General features: G+C 31.4%; 1 protein-coding gene across 2 annotated transcripts; it reads right to left on the bottom strand.

Moving 5' to 3' along the window:
- Positions 1 to 1342: 1342 nt before the first annotated feature.
- Rel (nuclear factor NF-kappa-B family member relish) lies at positions 1343 to 21315 on the bottom strand. 2 transcript variants are annotated; one of them, XM_085186355.1, is made up of 22 exons: positions 20937 to 21315; positions 18779 to 18921; positions 17323 to 17468; positions 16843 to 16948; positions 15582 to 15714; positions 14994 to 15098; positions 13413 to 13521; positions 12427 to 12599; positions 12291 to 12352; positions 11858 to 11923; positions 10664 to 10904; positions 9916 to 9953; positions 9546 to 9608; positions 9190 to 9291; positions 6930 to 7039; positions 6342 to 6517; positions 5905 to 6042; positions 5316 to 5494; positions 4921 to 5031; positions 4555 to 4719; positions 3759 to 3932; positions 1343 to 3461 (listed from the first exon to the last, which is right to left on the bottom strand). In XM_085186355.1, exons 1-22 carry the CDS (start codon positions 21091 to 21093, stop codon positions 3363 to 3365), a joined length of 2796 nt encoding a protein of 931 aa, XP_085042481.1. In that variant the 5' UTR covers positions 21094 to 21315; the 3' UTR covers positions 1343 to 3362. The 2 variants fall into 2 exon arrangements, with proteins under 2 accessions (XP_085042481.1, XP_085042482.1); XM_085186356.1 differs by lacking the exon at positions 11858 to 11923.
- Positions 21316 to 21748: the final 433 nt, after the last annotated feature.

Genomic DNA, 21748 nt, shown 5'->3' with positions numbered 1-21748 from the left:
TGTGGAGATAACTTTGCCATCTTCATCTTGTAGGTATTATTAGATTTTTTTTCAGCTTTATGCGCATTACGCATTATTTTTAAATGGAAAGTGAAATGAAAGGCAAATAATTGCAACACCTTGAATTTTCATAGTTTTGGTGTTACGAATAGTTTAAAAAAGATTTTTTTGTTTGCTAAAAAATGTTTGTGTAATTTTTTTTATTATTTTCCACGTACACTAAATATACATATTTTTTAAAGTCATACTTATATCATTTAGATGAACTCTGCTGGGTGGTTGATTCAAAATATCGGATTTGTACATATTAAAATATTAATTTCATTAACAATTTGTGTACTAAGTTAGAATCCCTGATCTTTAACTCTCTACGCAGTTATAACAATATAATTCCCATAACTCCCCTAGCGTGTTATTTGCTAACTCTGGCCCGTTATATAAGGGTATCGAACCCCCCTGATACTCACGTTATTGCCAAACTCTTAGAACATAAAATCATGTTCAGAATTACATTAATATTAATATTAGGTATAGGTTAACGGAATTTCCGCGAACTATAATATTATATGCTTTTTTACCTTTAAATATTTTTGTCTAAATTCACAGCCAATACATTTTTTTGATTTTTTGCATTTTATAAATTTATATGATCTAAATGAACGTAGTTAAAAAACAGTTAATAAGCAATTGTGATTATGATACATTTAATAAATGCATAAATACTATAACAAGCAATAAAACTACTTTAAGCAGTATTAAATTTAAGCTGTAACTTTAAAAAAGACAACTTTTCAGACTCGAGCTCAGACTTGGTTTCACGTGGAAATAAGAGTAAGAAAGTAATACTAAGCTGGCGCAACCCTTAGCTATAAAATGTTAAGATAATAGCATTCCGTCTCATTAACTCTTAAAGATTTACGTCGTTTCCTTAAAAAAAATTAGAAAAATTTAAATTAAACTACTATTTATTTACAATTTTAATAGCATTGTTTTTAACTTTCTGTGTAACACAAATCGTTTCACGTTTTGTTTATTCATTGAGTGATACAATTAAATAACTCCAATGCACTAAATAATAAATTTACTGAAGCTAATGAAGCAGTCGTGGCGCAGGGGCACAAAGTATAGCTGTAAATGGGACAGGTTGTAGGTTCGATTCCCACTCAAATAATAGTGAAATAGCTATTTGTTATACGATCATAAATCTTTATTAATAGATTTTTATTTTGCAAGAGAGGCCAACATTATATGTACTGTTCTTTAAGTATTAAAAAGGAAAAACATATATTCGTAGTTAAATACATTATTAAATATAGGACACATCAGCAATGACAGACAAGACTAATTAAAATATCTTTATTTTACTAAATATAAAAACATGTCAACTTTTTAGCATTCATAATGCTAAATCATCTCATTTATATTGAATTATATCATTTTATACTTAAATTGCTTTAAATAAAATTTAACTACATTTTATTTAAACGAATTCGTACATAAATCATAGTTTGTTGTCCTTAAATAATGTAAAGTACACCTCAATCGATGAGTTGTGACCTAGTAACTTAGAAAATAATAAAAAGAAAGGAAAAAACCTAAAATCAAATCTGCGCAGCCATCTACAGCCAAGTTCAAGACAACCACGACTCGTCGAACGTATTCTATAATATTAATATTAACAAATAGTACCTTTTATCTTATCGTATGATAATAAATGTACCCTAAATACATGTCTTTTACAACTTTTTGGGACAGGCAAAAAGCTTTTATTCACAATTTTCCATATTAGAGGCACTGCGTGTAAAATGGCGGAGTTTAACGCCACACTTTGTCTAATTAAAAATATATAATTTCCTATTCCATTCCTAGATCTGTCAGATTTTTTTAAACACCGCCACGATAGGATCCAAAAAATGTATATCTACAGAAACATTAATAATAAAAAATGCATTAGAAAGTATTATAAACTAAAAAAAACTACGACCGATGATAATTAAATATTTAATAGTAAGATATATGGCACAACTTACTTTTAAAATCTGATTAAGGCACTAATAGAAATAATTGAGGCTGAATTCTGTTCTGTTTTAATTATGGTGTTCAGAACGTACAAGGCTGATTTCCTAAAGCGATTGTCACTTTGAAAATTTATAATTAAAATAAAAAAAAAAAACGGTTATTAAATTTCATAGTCCTGTACTAGACAGAAAATATTTTTAAAGACATTGGATATCATTTTTTTAAGTCAACATCATTTTGGGCCATGGCACGAAACAGTTAATATTAGTAACACTGGATAATTAATGAACACACATTTCATTAAATCATGAATAAATACTAAATATAAACGAATTCCTATAAGTATTCATAAAGTAAAAGTAATTGGTATTGATTAAAACAAATAAGTAATTTCTATTTATAAAAATTGTATAATGAATGTAACAATTTTGAAACTATAGCGAAATTATATTAGCAGTAATAACCCATGTCACGCTATAATGGAAATATTACGAAAGAAATTTCATATATCCAATATTTATTATTATATCTTAAACTTAGGCAATAATAAATAATAATAAAATTTAAAATATATTTTTTTAATAATTCTGCGAAATGTATAGGTTGTTGTTGTTGTTATGTTATGTTAAGTTTATTCAGTCAAGGAGTAATAATTAATTTGAGTGTATCACTATAGAAACAGCCTCAATTATTAATGTTTTTATATATAAAATTATCATAAAAGTAATGTTGTCTACAACCATAAATACGTTAGGGGCCATTCCTGAATAATGTCACTTCATTTGCGACCAACTTGCAAAGGGTGACGCCACAATCTTTGCAATTTAGAAATTATTAAAACAGCAGCTTTGGAAATTATTTTTGTTTACACAATTTCATGTTTTAATACTTCACACTTCGACCCCCACAATGTGTGACGTCATTAATGAATGGCCCCAAATAATATCAAAAGTTATTCAAGAATTTTTAAAATTCCATTGAATTAGAATTATATAACAAAAAAATATTAATGTATACTAATGTAAACATTTGGTTTCTAAATAGAACATTGGACAATTCAAGTTCATCATTTTAGTTTAAGTTTCAAATTTATCCTTTTAAAATTAAAAACATTAAAAAGGATGAATTTGAAAATAGAATGACTTATAAATTTAAAACTTATTCAAATATATTAAATAGCTTAGAAAAACTAAAAAATACAGACCTACAAACATATAAAAGAATACATAACATATTCATGAATAATTGAATATATTTCACTATGTAATTGATAAAATATTTAAAAAAGAATCGAAGATAAAAAAAACATTTAACTGACTAACTTCAAAGTATTAACTTTGGAGTTAGTCAGTTAAATGTTTTCTTATGGCCGCGGCTGCTTCGATTTGACCTAACGACTTGAGCAATACCTCTAATGATTTCGACGTCATGTCGTCACAATCCTGTAAAACGAAACATTATTTAATTTTTTTCACGCTGTATCCCGCATATAGAAAGGTAGGCAGAGAAAACCGACGGGGGGTTGTGGATTCGATTTCCACTCAAGGGAAAGCGTTCTTCTTACTATGGTAACAAGACAAACCGCGGTGTAGATACTCAATAAGCCATGGCATTAACTTTGGGCGGAAGGTGGGCAACGGAGAGAGTTGATACTTGGTTTCCTAAAAGCTATCTTAATCATCTAAAGTGTTTCACACTAATATTTTATGTCTGATAAATGAAATAAAAAAAAGTAGTACCTTGATGTGCTGCAAAAGACGCGTCGCTGGGTGGTCCGCGGCGTTAAACCACGACAGTAGCTGGCCGCGTTGCAAGGAACGCGCCAAATCACGCCACGCCCCGTTCTTTTCTAACAATTCGGAAACTTCTTGCTCGTAGAGCGGTAACTCTGGTAGCGAGGAAGGCTCGTCATCCTGGAAATAGATACATAGTTAAATTCTGAAGGAGTGTAAGGCCATCGTGGTGATTCGAGGAAATTAATTATTTAAAATGTTTATTTAAGACAAACCGCGACATTAAGCTACGCTACTCACACTTCGCACACAATGTCTCAAAAAATCGGCAGAACGGGGAAAACGAAATGTCTCAAATTAGGTTCCCTTTGCCCACCCGGATATATACGGGATACAGCGTGAAGCTAAAGCACATCACACGCTGTGTCACTATGTTCTTAAGGTTTATAATTTTATTAAAACCTCTATTTATTAGGCAACTGTTATATGATAATACTTCTAGTTATTTACATCATGTCGGACTCTTGATTTAGGTTAAGGAATATATATATTAGGGTGTATGAACCTAATTAAAATGTTTAAGCTGGAACTCCTTATTTGTACTTAACCTAGGGCACTAGAAGTAATTTGTTTGTGTAATCCCATATCAATTTCACGATTGTAGGTCAACTCAAAGAAGAAAGTTATAAAGGTTGACAAAGTTAAATTGCGAGTATACACTCATATAATTGTAAAATATGCACTACAAATATAATAAAATTAATTATGTTAACTTTTCACATAATTCACAAATATCACTTACCCCTTCTTCAGCCGAATCAAATTCATCTTCAGGTTCAGATTTAATGTCATCTTCGGTCAGAATTTGGTCATTTGTATATGCTTTGAGAATGTTTAACACTTCTGGTTTATGTCGGGCGAGTTTAAGCGCTGGCTGGTTAAATTCTTCGTGCTTATTTGGATCCGCCTACAAAAAAAATATGTTAAAACATATGGGAACAGAGTGTCTTAACACAACGTTCCATTTACCTACCCTGCTATGTGTGGGATACAGCGTGAACTTGATATTATTTAGTTACATGTTGAACAATGTCAGTTTGTCCAAATAAAAAATATAAAAAATTATATACGAGTATATTGTACAATGTGCATACAAATATTTTATTACCTTATGTTCAAGAAGTATTTGGATAATTTCAAGTGTATTTTTCCGAATTTCAGAATCGCATGCTATTTGTAGAGCTGTGTAACCTTTCCCGTCCACTGCGTCGATTTCATCCTAAGTAAAAAAATTATTTTCAACTTATTTATAACAAATATCTAATATATTTACCAATATAGTTGATAAAAAATATCTTTATATAATATGTCAAAGTAAACATTACAAATTATTTTCGTAGATTTAGGAATTAACATTTTTCTAACTTTTATTTGAACTTTCAACTTGTCTAACTTTTATTTAAAATTCATTAAAATTGAGCGGTACTTGGGGTATGGAGTGTCCCTAACACTGCTACTCCTCCGCCTACCGTGTGCTGTACAAAATAAACTAATAATACTTACAGGTGTGGCCTTTTCAAGTAACACTCGCAGTACAGCGCTGCAATCGTCGTACGCAGCTAGATGCAGCGGCGTGCGCAACGCGTCGTCGCGAACATCCTTCTTTGCGCCGTGCCGTAGAAGCGCTGCGGCGCTTTCAGCACTACCATATACAGCACTGAGGTGCAACGCGGTCTGTTTCTCTGTAATTTTTTTAAGATTCTCACTGTACCCTCCATAGCTGTATTAAGGAGGAATTGTATGCAGTCAGATTGTGCCGTTGTGCCACAACGCCCTCCAACTTAAAATACATTTAAATCGCAAATAAGTTTAATTCGACTTAATAAAGGTGTGTTAAGAAGTAAATGATTTATTGAATTTTACCCCAATTATACCCATTTGTAGACGTAATAATGCATGAAAACAGGTTTTCATGTCTAAATACAATTATAGAAATAAAAGAATGAAAGAGACAATGAACACAAAAGTCACATGGCTTTGCAGTTTTAAAATTTAAAAAAAAAATAGTTTTTTTATTCTACCAGTGAGCAAATAAAAGCAAGCCAAACAATATTACAAACTATTCTAAAAAGATTTTTATTTTTAAAGTTACCGTTATTGAACGCGTCTATATCACAAGGTACTGCGTGTACGCGAATCGCTCCAAGAAGCGGCGTGAGACACGATTGATATATAACTGCGTAGTGTATTGCGTTATTGCCTTCACCGTCTTCCTCCATTGGATTACATCCTGTGGGAAAAACATATACTTATTTACTTATTTTGTTTCATTCATCCTGCATGTAGCGGGGAAGGTAGAGGGAACCTTTTGTTCATACACGCCGTTCCTACCACCATCGAATTTTTGAGATAAACAGAACAGACAGAGGAAATTAAAATATTAAATAATACCCCCGGAGGGGAAATCGCTGAATCGAAAAAAAAAATACAGTTAAACAATTATAATAGTTCTATGTAATTTGTAAGAATTATTCATTTAGAAAATTCCTTGTTTTAGTTCCAAAACTAAATTTATAAACTATTTATTACCTTTCGATACAAGTAAATTCACCAATCTCGGCATATCGTTGACAATAGCGAGGTGAAGGATGGTTTGAAATTGATTATTCTTTAAATTTAACAGTCTGGGCATTTTCATGCTGTGTATAAGCTTCACAATATACTCCAAGCTGGGTTGGTTGCTGGACAGCGTCATGTGTAAAAACCTAAGAAAAACAAATCAGCTTATATTTATTTACGTTTATATTTCCATTTCTTCGCTCTGGTGTCGAGGCAAAGCGCAGCGTTGAATTCTGCCACTCAACACAGAATTCGGCAGAGAGTGGGGAACGGAGTGTCTTAACATTACCTACCCTCCTGTGTGGGGGATACAATACAGCGTGAAGCTGACGAACATAAAAAATAATATATTTTACTAACTCCACGCAATAGCCTGCATATAGGTAGGCACAGGGAATTTAGTGTTAAGATACTCAGTTCCCTCAGCACTGGCATATTTCTGAAACGTCGCGAGGTACTTAAAGCAAGGGAATAGAAATAGTTAATTTCCCCAAATAAGAATTAATCTCACACAAAAAATAAAATATTAAAAATAAGATAAAGGATAAGAACACTTACGTATCTCCATTTCCCAGTCGTATTTCAAACAACCTATCCAGTTTACTTCTAATCAGGTGCTTCTTGTCGCTGGATTTGGTCCGGATCATGTCGCACAATTCCTTGACGAGCTATAAATATACCCGAACCATTTATAAGATTTGCACAATACGAAGACAGTTTAACTATAAGACGAATATGTTACATAGGTACCTACTACAACAGGTAGTATATTAAGATGAAAACATATGAAGATGAAAACAAATGGAACCACATACCTCTAGTTAAAAATTATAATCATATTTTGAGGATGAAAAATGAAGAATTGTAAGTGTGCTAAATGAAATAGCAACTATTATTATTTTTTAAGTTTTTGTGGTCCAATAGACAAAAATGTTCCAGCAGGTGTATAATTCGATCAGATAGCAGAAAACATCAAAGAAGAACATACAAATAGTATAGTTAGATACGTAGTACCAGTGCAAAAGACATCTTACATTTTGGTACAAATGTATAAACCCTTTCACATTGGTACGGCGAACCTAACTTTACTATGCCATCGATTTAACCTTTTTGGAGAGCTAGCATAATTGTAGATGAAATAAATCTAATTAGTTTCGTACAAAAAGTTATCCTCTATATAAACAAAAGATTAAAGAAAAAATAACAGATGAATAAGATACTAAGGTAGGCGTATGATAAGTTTATTAGTTCACGTTTGAAGTGTAAGAACACAACAAGCTTTTATAACGATAACAACAACTGTTCATATTCAACAATAGCTGTTCATTTTCAGACTGACAGGATCGTAGCTGATAAGAAAAAACTTAGGATCATATACCATTCACTATTTATTAAAATATTTATAATACCTTTATCACACATGGTGTTTTTATAAAATCATCTAAGTAACTGACACAGCAAATAATTAAAGTTCGTTCAGAATTACGAAAAAAAAATTGATAAGTGAAAACCAAAGTCAAGAAACAACCTTAACATGAAGTTAATGCTCCTGATATCAAAGTTGCCAGAAAATTATATAATGGAATGATTGTTTTAAATAAAACGTATGATAAAATTTATGAAAAATAAAATTTATTAAAAATCAATTATTAACATGAATATAAATTCTTTGGGTATTTTAATAATTATTATTACTTATAACAAACCCTGTGTATACAAAAAGAAAAAAAAAAGACATATAATGAATGGTTTGACAATTGAACAAAAGTTGCTATATTATTTGATGATACAAGTACTCTAATCTTTTTAACTCAACAAATAAAGCTCAAAATATTATAATTAACCCAAAAAAGAACAAAAATGAACTTAAGCCTGATAACTAAGCAGATCTGATCATATATTAAAAGTAGCTTATTTTTATAAAATATTTTTTAGTTTCTAATCACCCAAAATGGCACAATAAAGTTTTAAAAATCACATTTAATCACTTATTATAAAATAAAATATAATTTTATATCAAAATAATACTTTTAATAATAAAAAAAATAAAAGTAAATATCTTTTCTTTAATTAAATCCTAAAGGAACTAAATCACTATCAATTGACAACGTTAAGTACATAAATTACTAATAAATGACGTAGTTGTCAATGGCCACTTTCGTTTTTTTTACTTTTCATATAAATTTGGTAGGTAGCTATGTAAATAAAATATTTTTTTAACAAAAAACATTTGTACATAGTAGACTTAACACAAAAGTTATTTTTTTTTTTACAATTTAACGCACAAAAAGTATTAATTGCTTTGTGTTGCCAACAAAATAAAAATGAATGAAAGGCAAGAAAGGTAAAAAAATACACGATTAACATGTACATTACTATTATGATATCTTGCCATATTATATTTTAATATGAATGATCATATTTCCGTTCCTCATAAGAGAAAACCAACAAAACAATTAATATAATATAATGTTTGACATTAGTAATGAAACATGAGAAAAAAAATAAAAACAAAAAATTCAAAACAATGATTAAAAGAACACAGATTAAAACAATGATTAAAAACACAGACAAAACCCATCACTAACATGAGTAAACCTATAAAACTAAAACCTATAGACAGATATATGATAAAAATAAAAATTTAAAAACAATAAATGTGATAGCAAATTCAACTACAGTTTAAAGGTCTTCGTACTGTGCAAATAGTGCAAATGGGCACTGTATATCTCGGGTTGCTGTAAAGTATTAGAGTACATGCAGTATGACATGAGCATTAAAATGAAAATACGGTTTGTTTATTATAGAGAATCCTTACCTTTTTCACTTCCGTACCATCTTCATGTGTATATGAAGCTGAATATTCGCTGTTTTTCTTTTTTACGTTCTTTACATTGGGTTCCGTTTTCAGGATTACATTCTGCGAGGATGATAAAGAGAATATAGATAATATTTTTTTAATTATGGTATTATGGTATATGGTAAAATACGTATCTTGCGTGTCTTATTTTTGTAAAATATATAGCAATATGGAACTCTATTGATTCTACAGTCTCAGAATGCAAATTTGAATGGAAGGTGAAAATATATGATAAGTCACTACATATACCTGTTTGTAAGACTATTAAAATATAATTATAAATTTAATTATCATTATAAAATTAAATATATTACCCCTGGCTTTGCCGAGTCGGGTACCAGCATTGAGGACTTTAGGAAATTCGCCATAGCACCAGGCTGAAATGACAAATATTGAGAAAAATAATAAATTATTGAAACAGTTAAAATGTATATTTAACTGTTTCAGCAATTAAATGTTTTTTTTTCTATATAAAACGTGATAACGTTTACTGAGGCTGGTTAGGTCGTAATAGCTAGGAGCACAGGCGTGCGATTGTAAACGCGACGGTTGTGTTTTTTTAATAATGTAGAAAATATATTTTTTCAAAAACCTTCTTTTCTTTCATAAACTGTGCAGAAATACAGATAGTCTTTACTTAGATATTTTTTTTTCGACAGTATAACAAAACATTTAAAAACTTACCATATCATCGTCGCAATTTGGCAATTGCTTGAAGTAATCTAAAAATAATTATTTACATACATATTATTATACCTCTATTAAAAATCTTATAGAGAATCTAATATTAAGTCATGAGAGATATTCGGGGGAATGAGTTATTATCATTTCCTCGCTTTGGTAACACGACAAAGCGCTTAACTTGATACGCAATGTCTCGGAAACAAGGTGGTGTGCGGGGAACTTGTTCCTGTTATGTGCGGGATACAGCGTGAAAGATTGTTTATTGGATAAGAAATTTAACGCTTTTTAAATGAAACAACGGTCTCCGACTATGGAAGTCCACGGTCACGGGTAGTATACGTCTATAATACTAAATATACGCGTTGAATCCAGTTTAATAGTTTTGTAAAGGTTCGTGACATAAGCGAACCACATTTTATAAATCCATTCTTTAGCGTGTTTCCGTTTACTCAGACGTGTAAATATAATTATTAAATGCACATACGTTTGTCAGATACTTTGTCTTTCTTTACATGTTCACGTTGTATCCCGCATAGTAGGGTAGGCGGAGGGAATATTAAAACACTCCGTTCTCTATTTTATCCTGAGCTCGAGTCATTCCGCATTCAGTGTAGGAATCCAGCCGCATTTTGTTTTACCAAAGCGGGGAAGCCTTAATATATGTAAATTGTAAGAAGAGAATTGTATAAGAATTCATCAAATTCATCAATTAATGAACTTTTTAACATAATATTAAATTTATAATTACCACTTAAATCAGTAGCGAGTAAAAGTTTTTTTTCTTCCGACGGTATGTCTCTAGTAACAATTCGATCTAACTCTGATGAGTTAAATTGTAATATCGGGACCGGCGCTTCAGGGACATTTGGTTGACTTAAGAGAGGACTAAATGTGAAATGCCCGGGAATCGAATTCACACCCATGTTGTCGCACATCGCGTCCGCCATTATAGATGCAGATGTAGGCGCCACTTGAGTAGTTTGTGGTACCTAAAATTAATATATATTTTTTTCAGCTTCACAATGTATCCCGCTCATAGCAGGGTAGGCAGAGAAAACCTGGAAAACCTCTGTTCCCCATTAAGACACTTGCGTTCTCCTCTTTTAAGGCATTGTGTTTATTGGCAAAACTGAACGCTTTGCTTTGTTTCGTTACCAGAGCCAGGATATGGAGATATTAAATATTTCATTCTTACGAGTTGGAGTCGAACCCACAACCTTGTAGCGTTGAACGCTTGTACTTCTGCACCACGAAATATAGTATAAATAGCCATAATTAATATGGATTGTTTATCAGCTTTACGATTTATCTTGCAATGCTGGATTGACAGACACGCTAGCGCCAAGACATATCGTTCTTCATTTTAATCGGAATGAAAATCATAGCGAGTGGAACTCAGAGCTGCATTTTGATTAACCTGAGCAAGGAAACAGATCGAAGGCACAACCATAGTGTTTATAGTTAGTCGACCCAGCGTTAAGGCGGCTTTAAAATAGATAGTAGGTATATTAAATAAAAGACAGGCCAAGACATACGACAAGAGCTTCATTCAAATCAATCTAGAAGTGGGTGCATGTGCGTGAAAGAACAGACAAACGGTAGAAAAAGCGGAAGACGATAAGTACATATTTTATTAATGTACTAGTATAACGTGTTTAAAATATAAGACGAAAATGCGATACATAAAATAATTAAAATTCCTACTAAACAAATCCTACTAATTTTGTAAGTTTTGCTGGCTGTTTGTTCTACTTTCACGCAATAACTACTTAACGGGTCTAGATGCATTTTTACAGTCATATAGCTTATACATCAGAATAACAACTACAATATATGTTGGTCTTTGTATATTTTGGTTATAAAATAGCAATAATAAATAAAATAGCGGGAACGGTCGAAGCCGCAATTGTATCGTTAGTATATTCTTTACATTATTACTTACGGGTATAGTATATGTTGTAATATCCTTCATATTGTCATCGGTGTCCATTTTATAGTCACCATTTTGCTGCGTAAATAAAAATATAACATGATTCATTATTTACACAAAAATAAAAAAATATATATTTAATTAGATGTTGCCTTACATTTGAGGCCATCGTGGCGCAGCGTCACTAGGTTGTAACTGTAACGCGACGGTTGTGGGTTCGATCCCCACTCGAGGAAGTGAAATATTTATTTACGTTTATATTTCCATTTCTTCGCTCTGGTGTCGAGGTTTGCCGCGCTTTGGCGCGGCTTTGAGTTCTGCCATTGAACACGCAATGCCTCCAGAATTCGGCAAAAACTGGCGAACGGAGTGTCTTAACACTAAGTTCCCTCTGCCTGCTGTGTGCGGGATACAGCGTGAAGTTGATTTATTTTATTTGCCTTACATTAATGTACTGAAGAGTGATCGGTAATTCGTTAAACTGCTGTTTATAGGAACCGGAACTTTCTGAAAAAAAAAAATATATGTAAAAATTTTTGGACACCAATAATAAATACTTAAATATGTTAAGAATTACTTACCGATACTGTCTAAGGACGAATACGACGAATTGGCTTTACGTTTTTTATTAGGGCCACAGCCGTGTTTATAAGTAAACTCTCTGGGCTCACTGGTCCTGCCGTCGCTGGGGCGCACTAACTCTATGTACACTTTAACATCCTGGACTATGTCTACATCTCTGTATGGTGGCGTCCTAGTAAATATAATATAATAAAATCATTTTAAAACATGTATAATAAAAAAATAACTTAGCAGGACTCAAACCCCAGCCTGTTGGAAACCGTCCAAGCGTTCTTTTATGACTCAGTGAGCCATATGGCAAAAGGCATCGTCTGTTTCCAAATGCTCATTATTACCAATAAGAGATGATAACAATATATATAAGCTTCGTATCAGAACTTCGACGTAGCTTGATAGGAAAATATGGCTTAGTGGTCAGGGCGCTTGAACGCTTCGAACGCCTCTTCCAAGAGGCGCAGTTTCGAATCTTGCGCATCCAGGCCTACTCAAACAGTAGTTTGTAAATTATGGGGACTGTAACCTGTATTTTGACACTGTTACAAACAAAACATACAACAAATAAACCATAATTAGAGGAAAGCGTATTAAATGTAGAAAACAAAATAAATTTGATATTTGACAGACTGAAAAGCCTGTGTCTTACAAACTCTATTAATAAAGGACGTATCGTTTGTGTTTTGTGTAGTTGTAAGGTTCTTTTTATATATTTATTTCTTTTCATTACGAATGAACTACGTTGTTTCAATATAACTTATGTTTTTTTTACACTTTTATTTTGCGGTTTGAGTTTAAGACTAAAAAATTGTATTAAAATCCAGACCGTCGAAAAAAATGGTACTTTTTCATAAAATTAAAGAATATCTATAATTTTTTTTTTTTTTTAAGTAACTTATTTTTGTTTAATTGTATCATAATTATAGGTTTGGTTTTTTTTGGAAACATTATGTTTATCTACTTACTAAAGTAAGATACATAAATTTGTTACCTGAAAACGATGCCGTATTGATGATGCACGTCGTTTTGTAAGAATTTTCCAGTATCCGACCAAACTCTTACGCCATTATCGAGTTCAAAGAAATTTATTTGGATGTTTTCTAAAAAAAAAAACAATTTATGTACTATTTTGCAAGACATCAATTAGCCGTTGTTTGTAATGAGAACGGAGTATCTTAACACTAGGTTCCCAGGTCCCCATGCCAGTCGTGCTATGCATCGTCGCGTGAAGCAAAAAAAAATATATATTAAGCTATCTACCGTCCGTTATAGATTAAAGTATAGTAAACATTGTGTGGGAGTGGAACTCATACATTGTATCAAGTAGGTATACACTGATAAGGGTCACTAGCGTTAGGAGTAAAGTTATTTCTTAGTATTTAATGACACCATAGTTTAAAAACTATAAAAGCGTAGCAATTTCTTATGTTATATGAGTTAGCAAAATTTATATATGATATAATTGTAATCTAATATTGATGAACAATTAAAAATACAAAAATATCAAAGTAAACAATAACAATGAACTTTGCCACGGTCGTGTGTTCGATCCCCATTCGAGCAAAAGGAATATTTATTTAAATCTATGTTTCCATTTTTTCGCTCTGGTGTGGAGGCGAAGCGCGGCGTTGAGTTCCAGGTCTCAACACGCAGTAACACGCACGCATCCAGAATTCAGCAAAAAATAGGGAACGGAGTCTTAACACTAGGTTCCCTCTGCCTACACTGCTGCGTGCGGGGTACAGCGGTTAATTAAAAATTATCTCATATCGATTAAAAATAAGGAAATACTTTAATGATACTTAATTCACATTCAAGTATCACAGACTGCCTCATAAAAGCAATAGGTTTATCTTTAAATATTTAAATGTTGTTAAGTACGTGTCCTTTGTACAGCTAGTATTTTTCTAAGAAATTTTACGTCATCATTGATTGGTTCTAATTTACTATGTAGTTAATTTTTGTAAGACATTTATTTACATAGTATATCATAAAATTATGTTGACGCCATTATAAAGGAAATAAGAAAAGAGTTATTGTTCACGCGTATCGTTGTGAGTTCAATCTCCAAATCGGGGGAAGGCTTTTATATATGTATTTTAATTATTATTGAAATACATATAAACATTTATCCTATTAATATAAATAATGGGAGTTACGTTCCTCAACCTACAAAAGTGGAGGGCATACTTTACCATAATGCTATTTATATTTACCTCGCTGAATCAGAAATAATCCACGAGAGTGGATTCAATTCTTTTTATATAATATTACGTACTATTAAATTAAATAATAAAAGTATTACAAATTAATAAACATAAGTATTACATTTTTATTACGATACAAAATCAAATTTTAAAGACATTAAGAGTCGTTGTGGCGCTGCTACACAGACTGTCTGACTGTAAACGCACAGAGTGCGGGTTCAGTTCCCATTAGAAGGAATGAATTAATTTCATGTCCTCTCTCTGGTAATAAGAAAAAAGCTATGAGTTCCGCTACTCAACATGTAATATATTGGGCAGTGCATTGCAATAGAGTGTCTTAACATAAACAAAAACATGGCACTTACTTCTGTTTACTTTCTCCACGAATATAAAAACATCATCACCACCTTTTGGTTTGCCGGTACACCGACTTATACGACATATCCTCAAATCATTTGTTGAAGCACTTTCTACAAATAAATGAACGATAAAATAAAAAGAAACAATTAAACAAAATGTTAAATGTACAGTGAGAGAGCATACAACTCTCTCTCTGTCTATAAACACCGGAACTGTCCATGTTTCTTAATATCATTTACAATGTATCTCGATGCATATAAATATAAATCTTTGAATGCCTGCCAAAGCCTCCATAAAAAACATAGGTAAAAAATAAAAAAATATATATTTAGCAAGAAAATTTATACACTTTATTAATAAACCAACAAGTTTAGAAAAATTTTAACAAGAATATTATTCTACTATAAATCACAGTCATATACCTACGTATGTAAGTACATATAAATGTATACGTAGATGTACTGATTCATAGACGTTCGCGTCACTGTTTCTATCCGGCCTTAGACAGAACTATTCGTGAAGTCAATTTCAAAAACAAAAACGGCTTTATATATTCTTAAAAAAATACGTAATCAAATAATCTTAATACTTACTCATATTGTGTATAGGCTCAGAGAACACTGGTGGGCAAATCTCTTCATCGGTTGTTACGTTGTGAGCGCTAAATTTGAGCCGGACGATATTTAAATTCATATTCTTAGCATCCGTCTCCGCCTTAACTCTTAGCTTAAATAAAAAAAAACAATGAACCACATTCGTTACAGAAGAACATATTAAATTAAATTTTCTAGTATCTATATTATAAGCGACGCACTATCGCCACGAGAGTGCGTTTACGACTGAAGTGAACAGGATTATCAGGCTCAATTGGCAACCACTCACATAAATATTATTATTCACGAACAAACGAAACTGAAGAAATGTTTTTAGTTACTTTGATTTAATATCGTGCTGTATCCTGCATGTAGCAAGATAACCAGAGGGAACCTAGCGTTCGACTTACGCCCAATGTTAATAACCAATCCTAATCCAAAAATTGCTACCATAGATTGAAATAGACAGAGATGGAGGTAGGCATGCAGGTTAGTGATTGGACAGACATGTCGGACAGTACGAGATAGACGTTAACTGGAGATAGGAGATACATTATTAATATTGGGCGCTAGACTCCGTTCCCCAATCTCCACCTAATTATCGAGACTTGACTAAGCGTGTTGTAAGCACTAAACGCTTCGCTTTGTTTTCTTACTAGATAAAATAAAAAATAAAAAATCTACCGAGTTGGAATCGAACCCACACGTTCAGTCACACCGTCACGTTCAGTCAAACACGGCTCACTGCACAGCACCATGACGGTATTTATCTACATCGTCTACGTCACTTATTCTACATTATTTTCCTTTTACTTTAAATTATCAAAATATTGGTGATTTTTTATATTTTCCATATAAATATGTTTAACATTTGCGTGTTTATATAAATTAGGACCTGATAAAAATTACAAAACATGCAATTTGGAATTGCATAAAATTGAACTGTTTTAAAAGTTGACATTTCTATACTAAATAAATAAGCGACCACTCTTACTTATAGAGAACAATAGACCATTATTTTACATAAGGACTCTATTGAGGACGTGGTGCGGGCAAAAAATGGCTCTAGAAATTCTATTCCTTTTTTAAACTGTTTACAAACCATAAAGAAATGAAGTTATTTGACACTTCAAGATTAGAAACAAAAAATGTTTATGTTAAGTGCAAGATATATTAGAGTTTTTTTTACTTTAACTACAGAGAAAGTGGGGCCAAAAACAATAATAAACAATGTAAATATCAAAGATTGATGAGATTTTACCTTATTTTCATCAATTGCTGCACCATGCAGTCCTTGTGTATATTTTTTAAAAAGTAATTCTGGGACATCCTTTTTAGCAGTGTGTATTATTCCTATACCACTAAATCTGTTTAAACGCAAAAAAATATATAGAAATAAACATGGTTATGAGAATAATTAAATCGATGTAAAAAATATATAAAATCAGATTTTGTTAGAAAATCACAGTATTCCAAGATTCTATAATTACAATGTTCCATAATTTAAATATATTCAACTAGTGCTCAGCTTGTGGCACTGCCGGCTGGACTATAATTGTATCCCTATAAATACAAGGCTTCGTTCCCTTTCATTCTTTAACCGGATCTTGTTTTTGGAACATATTTTGATACTGTTTTCACTAATAGACCATTGTCTATCTCGCATCATGGTCGTCATCATCATTACTGGGAACCTACTGTTACTTTTATTTAATTCTTATTGAGTACACATAATACATACGCAATTCTGTACGATCCATGGTGTGGCACCACACCGCTGACATCACGAACCTGTTCCTCTTCGAGTAATTTGTGTGGATGTTCAACTGAACTATTGTGTCCTGCTAACGTACATCTTAAAAGGGCTTTTCCATCATAGTTCTTCAACTAAAATCGAAAATATTAGTATATAAAATTAGTACTTAAAGATTTTAATTATAATAATTTAACTATCATTAGGTTAATTACAAATTTAAGGTAGCCGTCGTGCCGCAGCGGCACTAGGGTGTGACTCGAGGAAGTGAAATATTTGTTTACGTTTATATTTCCATTTCTTCGTTCTGGTGCCGAGGCAAAGCGCGGCGTTGAGTTCTGCCACTCAACACGCAAAGCCTCCAGAATACGGCAAGAAGAGGGGAACGAAGTGTCTTAACACAAGGTTCCCCCTGCCTACCCTGCTATGTGCGGGATACAGAGTGATGCTGATTTATTTTATTTTATTTTACAAATTTAAGCCGTGTTTCTTTTATTGTCTCGGATACTCTACCTTGTAGTAAGCGGAGACAGCATGATGGACATACCTTCAGTACACTAATAATTTTCGAGAGACTGTATTGATGGAAACACATAAGACCGAATATGTATAATATAATCAATTTTCATCGTAATTCTGCTATTACGGTAAGTTTTTCTAGTTAATCAGTATTTTTTAAGAATAATATTACTTTTAACGATATATAACATTAATGATTTAACAAACATTAATTTTAGAAAAGATCTACACTAAAATATGTAAATGAAAGACTCAATCAACATTTAAGGTTTACTGTTTCAACTTAAAATAAAACAATAACAAAGTACGATTTTAGAAATGCAGTCTAAACAGAATTCAATACACTGTGCTAACATAAGCTTTTTAAGTAGAATTGTTTTAATTCAAGGTTAAGTTGTTGATAACTCATACAAGTGCACTTATTATACAGACGATTGCACTAGAAATAACATATATATTATAAACTAGCGGCTCGCCCGCGGCTTCGCCTGCATGAACTACGTTATTATTAATTTCTGTCTCCATGAGTACCTATAAATTACGTCCATGCAAAATTTGAGACTCCTAGCATTTGTAGTAACGAAGTTTCATACAACCTTTCAACCCCAAAAACAACCCCTTAGAAGTCGAATATTGCAAATTCCTGTCTTAGCGAGCACCTACATCCTATAAATAACTCTGTAAAATTTGAGATTCCCAGCTCTTGTAGTTTCTGAGATTTCGTGATGAGTGAGTGACCTTTTGATTTTATATATATAGATAGATAGATAATAGTTATACCTAACATAATATAGTATCATCAGTTACATAGAATATAAAATGTTACCAGAAATCTATATAATTTCGCTATTCTATACAATATCTTGGCAATGTATAGAATATCTGGGGCATCCAGGCAATAAGTTATATAGGGTATATATCTTACCTCAACAGTTGGATGAGTTTTTGTTTTACTATTAGAAGTAGATTTGCCAAGAAGACAACCATGTGTGCCAATCATTTCACTTTTATATCTAAATCTAAAATGATTTTGTGGTTGCTCCACTATAACCAGCTCTGGTTGTTTACCTAAAAATAAAAAGTGAATAATTTTAAAAAATATACTAAATAACTTCCACAATTTGCTGGACAACAACATTTCATTCATTCATGATAATATAACAAATGATGTCATAGCAGCACAGCATTTGACTGTAAATGTGACAGTTATTGGTTCAAATGATATTCAAGGGAATGAATTATTTTTAATTCCTTGTTTTGATAACAAGACTATATAGCAGGATAGTGGGGGGTCCATAGTAAAACATTACATTCTCCACTTTCCACCCAATTTTAACCCATTGTATTCTGTGTGTACAAAACACATCTCTACACTTGTTTTACTAGAGCTGGAAAAAAATGAATATAATGAAAATACATATATCAAGGCCAGTCGTGGTGGTGGCCAGGGGCACAGACTGGGAATGGAATGTCTTAAGATAAAGTTCCTGCTGCTAAAAAAATCTTTATTTTTCTTTGCTTTCAATTGGTAGAACTTAATGTATCATTTTGATATGGCAAAGTGGGAAATAAACATCATTCTTTTTCTCAAGTATGATCAAGCCCATAACCAATGTCAGACAAACATAAACAATTTTGATCATTACTAAGAATAAGGAATCAAGTTAAGAATTTATAAGCAGAATAGATTACAAGTATAGGTATCATTACAGATAATAAGTGCAGAACTCTTAGCCCATAGTAATTCTTGGTAACACCACTCTGGAGAAACTAATTATATTTCTTGAATATAAATATATATAGGCCATATCACAAATTCTTGAGTGGGAACAGAACCCGCAACTGTTATCTTTACAGTCACACACTAGTACCACTCACTATGAGGGCCTAATATGGATAATAACTAATATATTATGATTTAAACTAAAAGTTTCAAATATTCAATAAAAGCTTGAAGCTTAAAAATATTTAAAATTTTTAGTTTGAATTTAAATATATAAAGGAGAATGTCAGTGACAAATGTAATTCACAATGTTTAATAATCAACCATTATTAGTTTTCATTAAGCGGGTGTGTGAAGGTGTATCATTGCAGGGTCGGGAGCCCACAGCGATGCCTATGATTTGTGATCCAAGTACATAAAAGGGGTCACTTTAAATGCTTGCCTACTCTATCGCCCAAGTTAACTATAGTCTATTCATTTTGGGATGAGATAAAACGTAAAGTAAGAAATACTGTTTCTAAAAGTTTAATGAAACTTTTTAATTTCTATATAATTTGGCCCAGGTTTACTCTCTGTCTGTTTAAAATATGAAATATTTAATATGAGAAACAACATAATCAGAAAACAACTTTACACTTAACAAACAAGAAACTAAATAAAAACAACAAAAGTAACAAAGGAATCACAACAGTAGTCTTATCAATAGGTTGACAGAGATAGTAAGCAAAATGGCAGATATAATCTGATTGATGACAAAACATCACATTTTAATGTAAGATGTCCGCAGTACCTCTGTTCTTTATTTTATTTATTGGTTTTGTATTTGTTTTCACCTCAAATATTATAAAATTGTATATTGTACATGTGTATATTTCAAAACAGAATTATAAAAATCATTTTATCAATATTCACAAATTTAAATCCTATTTATATTAAAAAGCTTTACAGACATTCTTTAATAATATTATTTAGTGCTATGTACTTCCATAAATCTAGAAAGATATTGTTTTTACATAATATACCTATAAAATAATCTTTTTTTTATATCCCTTATACCCTTTATGTATAGGCTCCGAGCATAGGGTATACAACTGAAGATAGAGATGGTAAAGTTGAAATGATTAACATGATGTTATATAGCAGAAAACTTTTCTCAATAAAAGGACTATCCATCACAAAAATATTTTTTTAAGGTAAACATTCAATTTTAAAATATTAGTATTCTATACTAACATAAGTACAAAAAACATAAGCTTATAAATTTCAATATATATTGAAATGCATAGTTGCAACAAAACATTTCCACCTATAAGATGAATATGTGGTTTAGACATTCTTGCATAATATTTATGAATCTTACCATATTTTCCAAACGAATTTCCCGCCCATGACAGTTGTGATATATTAGCAGTGAGCTGAGGCACTTGCTGAGAAGGTGAACTATATGGAGATTCAGAATTATACGATGATGGAGACTCCATATTGGAATCACTGGTTTCTGCTTCACTCGTAGACATTTTGCCGGAAATAAGTCTTAAGTCTACACAAATTGCAATATCACTTTACACCACAGTCTATTTCTTATGATTTTTAATATGTTAATTATTTTTAAGTATATACTTGTAATTGGTAAAATTACAAATTAGTATATTACATTAGGCATGTTGCACTCGACTAATTTTCATTAATTATCACAAGTAAAACGTTTAACGATTACTTGACAACAACAGGCACTTCAGTGAATTTGTTTTGACGTTATATTTTAGAGTGTTGCTATCTGTGATATCTTTTTTCCCTATATTCAAGAAACATGTCAAGGAAATAATAATTTATTTATTTATTTAATTGTATGGTTCTATAAAACTGTGGGGTAATAAGAATATTGCTATTTTTTACATATTTACATAGTAATATTTTAAATGAGCATATTCCTAGCACATAAAAATATTAAAAAGTAATGTAAAATTTGTATTACATATAATATTGGTCTTAATATTAAAACAGAGCAATAATTTTCTTGTTACTTTTGTGTAGAGGGAAGAAATAATGAAATATATATAGTGTATTGATATCTACATGTAAGAATATCATGTAAAAGACATGCATATGAACATACTTATATATTTATGCATAGATATGTTATTATATATTTCCATATAGATATATTTATAT

The sequence above is a fragment of the Heliconius melpomene genome, chromosome 6 (assembly GCF_056956725.1).
Source record: "Heliconius melpomene rosina isolate 202511_hmr_F chromosome 6, ASM5695672v1, whole genome shotgun sequence".
Classification (NCBI taxonomy): domain Eukaryota; kingdom Metazoa; phylum Arthropoda; class Insecta; order Lepidoptera; family Nymphalidae; genus Heliconius; species Heliconius melpomene.
This window is presented reverse-complemented; position numbering and strand designations above follow the sequence as displayed.

Bases quoted from the DNA above. Each gene is read 5' to 3' on its own strand.
- Rel (XM_085186355.1), bottom strand. From the start codon at position 21,093: ATGTCTACGAGTGAAGCAGAAACCAGTGATTCCAATATGGAGTCTCCA. The intron at 12,600-13,412 runs GTAACAAATTTA...TATATTTACTAG, and splicing joins CAATACGGCATCGTTTTCAG to GACGCCACCATACAGAGATG. The intron at 11,924-12,290 runs GTAAGGCAAATA...TTATTTACGCAG, and splicing joins TCACTCTTCAGTACATTAAT to CAAAATGGTGACTATAAAAT.